The sequence below is a fragment of the Aquarana catesbeiana genome, linkage group LG01, assembly GCF_042186555.1.
Source record: "Aquarana catesbeiana isolate 2022-GZ linkage group LG01, ASM4218655v1, whole genome shotgun sequence".
In the NCBI taxonomy this organism is placed as follows: domain Eukaryota; kingdom Metazoa; phylum Chordata; class Amphibia; order Anura; family Ranidae; genus Aquarana; species Aquarana catesbeiana.
This window is the reverse complement of record NC_133324.1, coordinates 722115059-722124400: the sequence shown is the minus strand read 5'-3', so window position 1 is coordinate 722124400 and position 9342 is coordinate 722115059. Positions and strand designations below refer to the sequence as shown.

The 9342-nt window shown below is 38.9% G+C and overlaps 1 protein-coding gene across 5 annotated transcripts in view; it reads right to left on the bottom strand.

Annotated features, from left to right (window-relative positions):
* Positions 1-2237: 2237 nt before the first annotated feature.
* IL15 (interleukin 15) overlaps positions 2238-9342 on the bottom strand; it is an 88751-nt gene continuing 81646 nt past the window's right edge. For all 5 annotated transcript variants that reach the window (XM_073604224.1, XM_073604207.1, XM_073604244.1 and 2 more), the window contains one exon: positions 2238-8253. In XM_073604224.1, coding sequence (XP_073460325.1) covers positions 8155-8253 — 99 coding nt within the window. In that variant the 3' untranslated portion in view covers positions 2238-8154. The remainder of the gene's footprint in view (positions 8254-9342) is intronic.

Sequence of the window (9342 nt, the reverse complement as noted above, 5' to 3'; positions counted from 1 at the left end):
TTATTATTGATATTTTATTTTAGTGTATTTTACACTTAAAGGGGCAGCTGTTTCGCAATACACAAGTACGTTTTTATGGTTGGTGCGCTTATATGTTAACATTTCTTTGCTATACTATGTCATGAGCAGCCTCCTGAGTGGGAGAGTGATGATGATGACCATAAGAATTCCACCATAATTCTGGATTGGTTACTGTTTAGCCACTTTGTTTGGAATACAGCTGTCTTTGAACAATGCTGCCAAAGGGGACTGGAGCTCCTAACTACCCTGGGATTACATTCACTCCCACTTGGGAATAAGTGCACCAACATCAGCAGGGCTATACGGTATTTAGTATCCTATTGACCAGTGGTAGACAGGGTCTATGATTTAGTAGTTAGAATACACTTTTGTTGATACTGTCACTACTTCTGTGGTTACCGCTGAAATAGCCTCAGTCCTTTACTACAGACTGATGTTTTCTGTCTAGAGGGGAAAAAAAGACAAGAGTATGGGTCAAATGTAAACCTGTATTGGTACTACTGTTACTCCTTGCTTAACTAACCCTTCCTTTCCAAGACTGTCATTTGTTAATAAAGTCCATTTAAAAGGTAATACAGGTGTGTCAGTTTCCTCGTGTCCAGGTAAGTCAAGTCATTACAGGTGCAGGGCAGGACTGTATTCTGGCTACTCTAAGAGGACAATGGCTGCCTCATATCTTCAATTTACATCAACCCTTGCAATAAAAAATGAGAAGGTGTTGCTCTGGGTGTGACAAAGCAAATGCTGATAGGTGCTAAGCATTTTGTTCAGTGACAACAATGAAACAAATCTATAAATCATTCCCATCTATAGGTACACATGGACATCACATCCCAACAATAACAAATTATCCCACAAATTTCCACAGAATAGGATTTTTAAGGTGTCATCTCACCCTGTAAAAATACTTCATACAACTGCATGTATAAAAAGTATACAATTTTTATTATTTACATATTTTTATTATTTACAATCCCATAAAACTATCTAATAAAAGAATCACAATAATATTGTGTAGGTTGTACAATATAATATCAAATGTCTTCTGACCACCTGTTATCATTTGACCCTCAGGGTGATGGTAAACCTATGGAATTATTATACCACATATCTGTGGTAGTGCTAATGATTGTATTTTCCCAGTATTATGTTGTATGTTTAGTTTTAGGGCATGTTCTGGAACAGTTTTATTAGACTTGTAAATTAAAAAAAAATAATAATACTTTTATATATGCAGTTGTATGAAGTGTGAGATGACACCCTAAAAATCCAATTCTGTGGAAATTTGTAGGATAATGCTAAAAAAAGCAAAAAAAAAAAAAAAACTGCATGCCAACAAAGTCTTTCTTGGAGGTTGTGCAATACAGTAATATAGCAATTCTTGGACAATTGTATTATACTGCTGCCTTCAATAGGTTTAGAAACTGACAAACAAAAAATGTTAAGCTACCCCCACCTGGAAGATCCTACAGCTATACTAGCAGAAGACTGGGACTCTCTGCCCCACCAGCAGGACCCCTGCATTGAAAAATATCAGGAGATACAGGTATGTCAATGTTAAGAGTTTGACCAAAGAGATGCATTCCCTTAAACAGCAAGCAAATATACTCTTATAACATATCCTCTATGCTCAAGGCATGTAGCCAAAGTGCCTTACGCATACCAACAGGAATTACTGCCATGGGAGACACCAACTTAGACGCTTATATGAGGTGAGCACAGTTAAAATGTAAGGCATCATGTAACTGATAAAGGATTGTAAAACTGGAGGGTCATGATGTGTGTCAGAGAATTACCTTAAAGAAAAGATGGGATCGATTGAAACATGGTTTCACAAAATAAAAGTTCCAACCAGAAGAGGGTGAAAAATTGTTTCAGTTAATGCAAACTGAGATGTAAGACAGGATACCTTTTCGAACATCTATAAAGTCCCTAAAGGTTAAGACATTGGGGTCGATTTATTAAAACTAGAGAGTGCAAATTCTGGTGCCGTTGTGCATGGTAGCCAATCAGCTTTTAACTTCAGCTTGTTTAATTTTATACAAGAGAGAACAAGGAAGCGGGACTTTAAATGAAGTACGCGGAGGGTCAAGTGTTGTGTGGCGTTATAATTAACATATCTATAATATATGTAAAGGAGAAGGACATTTGTCTCATAATTCATATTCAATAGGAAATTAATATACTACACATAATAATTAAATACCCGCATGGAGTAAGATATTGAATGAAGAACTTTATTTCCTACAGCAGTACATAATTCATGAATAATCCCCAAAATGGATGGCACATGATACATATAGAAAAGCCCAAAATTGAACAGCACATGATTGAAATATAGTCGAATACATAATGCAGGAACAGAATCCACAATGACGTAGTAGTATGCAGTATACGATTTGAACACGACATCTGTTAGCTCAACGCGTTTCGTGACTTGATGTCACTCATCAGGAGAAAGCGTGTACATGTGCAAGATATCTCTCTAATGATATATTATGCATTTCTAGTTGGTCTAATATAGTCACAAGTGTGAAAAATATAAAAAGAAATAGGGGGTAATATGATATGATACTTATGGGGTATCCATGTGCAATTGATACATGGATACCCTGTAAGTATCATAACCTGTTCACTAAAGTGCAGAGCTGTGCACTGAAGTGAAGTACTAGACAGCCCATATAAGGGCCATTAGTGAAGGAAGTCCCTCTGAAAGGGAAAAAATATTTCAAGTGGAGGCTATGACAGCAACGGAAGTTCTCAGTCTTCACATAGGAAGTTCTCCATAAGAGGTTACAGGGAAGGTCTTGCTGCTTCACAAGCATTAGAGACCCTTCATCTGGTTTAGCAGATAGATCCTTTAGAGGCATACCAAAGTGAACTGTGCCTATTAGATTTGAAACAGCAGTGAAGATATAAGATCCAATAGCATACAGTCTCCACTGGAGTAGACTGTAAAGGCTCTAAATCAGATTCATAAATAATGATAGGGAACTCAGGCACTCTTATAGGTGAAGGGACAGAAGGTTAAGAGCCATGTTCTGCCGTGAAGGTACCTAGGAGGTCCACTGAATGCCTGCGAGCAAACAGTTCCAATAATCACACACAGACTGACAGAAAGTCCGAAGTAAAAATAAGAAGTCTGCTAGATCTAGCAAATTATAAAAGTGAGGTTATAGAAGCAAGAAAAGAGGACACAGCTATAGAATTAGGGGTCCCAGAATTTAAAGTGCTGGCATCAGTTCTCCGTGAGAAGTACATCATGAAACAGTAGTGGAAGATGTAGTGAGTTCACCCATTGCAGTGGGACTGTCCTTAGTGCGTCTTTTAAAAGAAGTGTTGTAAACTAGAAAGAGGAATCAGCACCACAGAAATACAGTGGGGCAAAAAAGTATTTAGTCAGCCACCAATTGTGCAAGTTCTCCCACTTAAAAAGATGAAAGAGGCCTGTAATTGTCATCATAGGTATACCTCAACTATGAGAGACGAAATGTGGAAACAAATCCAGACAATCACATTGTCTGATTTGGAAAGAATGTATTTGCAAATTATGGTGGAAAAAAAGTATTTTGTCAATATCAAAAGTTCTTGTCAATACTTTGTTATATATCCTTTGTTGGCAATGACAGAGGTCAAAGGTTTTCTGTAAGTCTTCACAAGTTTGTCACACACTGTTGCTGGTATGTTGGCCCATTCCTCCATGCAGATCTCCTCTAGAGCAGTGATGTTTTGGGGCTGTCGCTGGGCAACACGGACTTTCAACTCCCTCCAAAGGTTTTCTATGGGGTTGAGATCTGGAGACTGGTTAGGCCACTCCAAGACCTTGAAATGCTTCTTACGAAGCCACTCCTTCGTTGCCCGGGCGGTGTGTTTGGGATCATTGTCATGCTGAAAGACCAAGCCACGTTTCATCTTCAATGCCCTTGCTGATGGGAGGAGGTTTGCACTCAAAATCTCATGATACACGGCCCCATTCATTCTTTCATGTACACGGATCAGTCGTCCTGTTCCCTTTGCAGAGAAACAGCCCCAAAGCATGATGTTGCCACCCCCATGCTTCACAGTAGGTATGGTGTTCTTTGGTTGCAACTCAACATTCTCTCTCCTCCAAACACGATGAGTTGTGTTTCTACCAAACAGTTTTACTTTGGTTTCATCTGACCATATGACATTCTCCCAATCCTCTTCTGGATCATCCAAGTGCTCTCTAGTAAACCTCAGACGGGCCCGGACATGTACTGGCTTAAGCAGGGGGACACGTCTGGCACTGCAGGATCTGAGTCCCTGGCGGCGTAGTGTGTTACTGATGGTAGCCTTTGTTACGTTGGTCCCAGCTCTCTTCAGGTCATTCACTAAGTCCCCCGTGTAGTTCTGGGATTTTTGCTCACTGTTCTTGTAATCATTTTGACCCCATGGGGTGAGATCTTGCGTGGAGCCCCAGATCGAGGGAGATTATCAGTGGTCTTGTATGTCTTTTTTTTTTTTTTTTCTAATTATTGCTCCCACAGTTGATTTCTTCACACCAAGCTGCTTGCCTATTGCAGATTCAGTCTTCCTAGCCTGGTGCAGGTCTACAATTTTGTTTCTGGTGTCCTTCGACAGCTCTTTGGTCTTCACCATAGTGGAGTTTGGAGTGTGACTGTTTGAGGTTGTGGACAGGTGTCTTTTATACTGATAACAAGTTCAAACAGGTGCCATTAATACAGGTAATGAGTGGAGGACAGAGAAGCCTCTTAAAGAAGAAGATACAGGTCTGTGAGAGTCAGAAATCTTGCTTGTTTGTAGGTGACCAAATACTTATTTTTCACCATAATTTGCAAATACATTCTTTCAAAAATCAGACAATGTGATTGTCTAGACTTGTTTCCACATTTTGTCTCTCATAGTTGAGGTATACCTATGATGACAATTACAGGCCTCTCTCATCTTTTTTAAGTGGTCGAACTTGCACAATTGGTGGCTGACTAAATACTTTTTTGCCCCACTGTACCTGGACAATTGTGGATCCCAATTAAAAATGCTGCTGCTCAATCCTAGTAAAATACTAGTAGGTAGTGAGAATAAGTAAATTTGCAGTGCACATCTATGGAATAGCCAAAAGTGTATGGACAATTCCCACCAAATATGTATTTTTTCTGAAAAAGATAAACTTTATATGGTTCTAAAATACCCAGCCCCTCACTATAACACTCTACTCTGCCTATTATATGTGTGAAATCAGCCTAAATTGTGTAATTATTCATATGTAAAAACAAGTGCAAGTGTACATTCTCTATGTAATTATATGAATAAAGTGCTAGTGCTTATTTAATGAATTTGTGTCTGTATTAGCACAACATTCAATGTGTTAAAAGCAAAACTCTCTTAACTGTAAACAATAATGCATGTAATGATGATTAACTTCTGCAAAAATTTGTTGATGCGATTATAATAAACCAAAATTGTGTGAAAAATAAGGGTGGTGAAACCTCCTGACAATAAACACATGTGTACCTTATCTTAAGCTGTGCAAACATATATGTGTGCCATGATTATATGTGAAAAAATGTGATTAATTAATTAAAAAAAAACATTTTGTTGACAAAAAACAAAAATTGCATGCATGTGAAAAAAGTTCCAAACACTAAACTGAAGTACGGAATCCAACACTTCATAGACTCAGATGACTAATGTGCTCCTTGCATCAGAAAAGTTCTAAAGTGACTCGCCAACTGCTGTGGCTGGTAAAGTTATAAACCAGCAATTACACAGGATTAAATATTTAAATATTTGAACTGTTCTAATCTTCATGGACTCCAGCTTCTCAACCTGTTAATATCTCCTCCAAACCCTGTGGATGGTCTGATCCCAAGCCTGCAGTAGTGTGATGCTGTGTCTCTCTCCACTCTGCTGATTTCAATCTCTCCACCTGTCAGTTTTTCTCCCACATTGGACAATCGGCAATTAAGGGGAAGATATAGTGTAAGAATCTTGAGTCACAACAAAAAAAAACTACAGTAAAAAAATATATATCGAGAGTTTCCTACAACAGAACCTAGAAAAAAAGCATCAATCCTCCCAGGTCATGAACAACAAACCAATGACAGTTGTAGGTGGGGTTATATGGGGCTAGCTTAATGTTTTTTGTTTACAAGTGTCCAGACCAGTGGTGGCTGGTGCTGTATATTTTGGGGGGGCATCAAACAAGACATCCCGCCCCCCGGCCCCACACTTATCCATTCTAGGTCACGGGCAGCTTCGACTCCTTCTTGCGACTCCTTCTCCTCTGCATTTTGGGCTTCACCGTGGCTTCCTCCTCGGTGGCTTCCCTTCTCCTTCGCTCGGTGCGGCGGCCAATATGATCGCTTCTCCTCTCAGCTAATCGTGTCTCAGGACCCGCTTCCTGATTGGCCGGGAGGAGGATCGGGAAGACAATAGCGAATATTAATTTGCTATTGTCACACAACTGGGTGGGCTCAGGGCGCAGGGCTCTGCGTCCTGAGCCCACCCTTTTTTTAAGCCAATTAGAGCCTCTGGCTCTAATCATGTGCTTCTAAAAAAAAAACATAATTGGAATCCATGCGTCCGGCGCCCTGCATGTAGATTAGGGGCCAGGCGCATGGATTAGGGGGGCGGCGCCCCTAATAGATGGGCCGCCACTGATCCAGACCTCCTAGCGGCAGCTGTATACCCCAATTGTCCAAGAGATATTATATTCCTGTGTTCATAAATACATGATAAAGATATAAAAGTATCTGTGTTTATTTTATACAGTGTGTATTTGAAAAATAAATAAATACAAATATCATACATTTTTAGGTATTAAAATGCAGTGACTGTGTATGTAATTTTACATCATTGTATCAGAGCATGTTTGTTATGTCAGAACACCTTCCTATGTTAGAACATGTCATCTATCACTATTGAGTAGTTTTGAGTAGGTAGGGATTGTAAAATTTTGGGTTGCGAGCGTTCATTATCAAAGTCAGTCATACTCATTTGTGCCTGATATATGGATTGCATTTCCTGCTGACAATTGCCAGGATAAACTGCACTGCTAAATTGGTCTACTTCTATATCATGTGCTCCCAATTTCCTTGGTCAAGTCTTCATGACTGCTATTTTTTTGGACCTTAACAAGAGAATGGAAGTCAGCATAAGGGCAGGAGGGCTAGTGCACAATCTGCATGAAATAAGCAAACTGATAAAGGAATCCAAAGAAACACTTTGCCAGATCACTAGTGAATTGGTTTGCCTGCCTGAACAAATAAGTCATCTACAGGGAAGGATTGATCACTGCAAATCAGCTAAATTCACTAAAAACCACATCTGGTTAAGCTGGTTCTCTCATCACAAAGTCAGGAGTCTAGGACAGCCACCTTAAAGTGTTTGTTAGTCAGGTAACAGTTACAGAAAAAAAAATAACAGTCGGGGGTCCTAAGCTTTGCCCATTTCATCCAAAACAAAAATGTCTTACCTGGCATTCCACTTTTAACAATTGTGTTTTGGCATAGCTTCCATACACTTGGCAGGGGTGACAGGGTTGGCACTCCTGTTATTTCTACAAAGTATGGAACTTTGGAGTATGGTGGGAGTTTCCTCTAAGAGATTTACTTAATAGGACCTTTTCCTTTTATAGATCATGACTCGAGAGTGACTTTCAGTTTTTCCCAGGACTCTTTATGATCATTTACTCTTCTCAGACATACTTTACATGTAGTTTTCCACAATTATCCCACTTTTAATATCATATTTGTAGTATTATCATATTCATTTTTATATGTTATTATCACCTGTTGTCATTATGGGAATGAGACCAAGTCAGTACTGATGGGGACTTAATGGTTTGATTGGTTATCTATTTGTGAATTAATAGGGTGGGGGTGTTTACTGGTCCTTTTCACACTGTTGTAAGTATTTAAAAAATGTAATGGCTTCTTTGTTTCTTTTCCTCGGTCTGTGTTTGTATCACTCAAAAAGTCTTATCCCCAAAATGTTTTTAAGCAATAAAATATATGTATTAGTTTTTATAATATGCCCATCAAAATCTTAAAACAGTTCATTCTCAGACTTTCAGGACATAAGAATAGCTTGTTTCATCAGATTCGACAACAGATGGTACAACCTTCTATACCCTATCTGGAATGTAAGTTCTCATAGAGTTAGCATTTTTTGAGTAAGTGTTTCAAAGCCCTTTATAAACTCTTCCAAATCCTTTTCTTCATACTCTTCACAAGATTTGCAGCTATCTTTCTGTAAGACAATAATAATATTTCTTAAGTTAGAAATGTATGGAGTTAAAAGTGAAAATGAGACACAACTGGCTCTTTAATATAACTGAAACAAAAGGTAACCAGTGTAAATTATCAAGATTGTTTTAGAGAGTTAAATCACATTTTTTAAACATCTTTAGGATGATCCAACAGGGGTCAATTTTCAGAGGTGCAGCAGTGACAAGCACATGTGCAAAATTAGCCGAGTACTGGAGTTGTAGCTTACACAGGACTATGGATTCTCAACATGATGAATGACCCAGCATTCTAATATGGAGTGAGTCACATACTGTACCTCATACCTGGAGTTATCAAGTGTTTCCTTTTGCCTCCTGGTACTGAACAGGGCATTGGGAAAGCAAAGGAAATGCAAATTGTGGATGTGGGGAGATTAAAGCAAATCTGTGACATTGCCCTGAATGGAAAAAACAAAGGGTTCAAGAAAGCTAAACTCCAACCTATCAAATATAAATAATCACACGACTCCATAGTATTTTGCCTTTTCTGATAATATTTATACCCAAGGTGGAACTGTAGCCCACCAGTAACCCTTAAAGCCTGTCCAATTTAAAAATTTTAAAATGTGTTTTGCCAAAAAATATACAAACCGCAAATAAATCCTCATTGAGCTCCATACTCCCAGCAAGCAGCAGTGACTTCTTTCCCCTTTGAATAGAGTGAGCACCTTCTTTAGTTTAGGTAGATTTCTCTTTCAATCTTTGACCAGCTTATGCCCATACATGTGCACACAGCACGAGGGAAATGCAAATGGGAACAGATCAATGCAGCATCTCAAAGATGCCAAATAGTTGGGGTGCATGTCAGCCAGAAGGAACAACAAAATATAGTTTATAGTTAAAAGATTTGAACAGGAAGGCCACTGAGCAGTAAAATATCAGTATGCAAGTGGTTCATTTATGCAAAGATGTTCTTAAAACTTAATTTCCGCTTTAATGAGACATGCCAGTTTACTAATTTGGGGCAAAGTGATAATGTCTGCATAAAGGTTTCCCTCTCCGACCCAGTGATACTCACCTCTCCAGCAATCCCCCCCCAGATCATTCTTCCA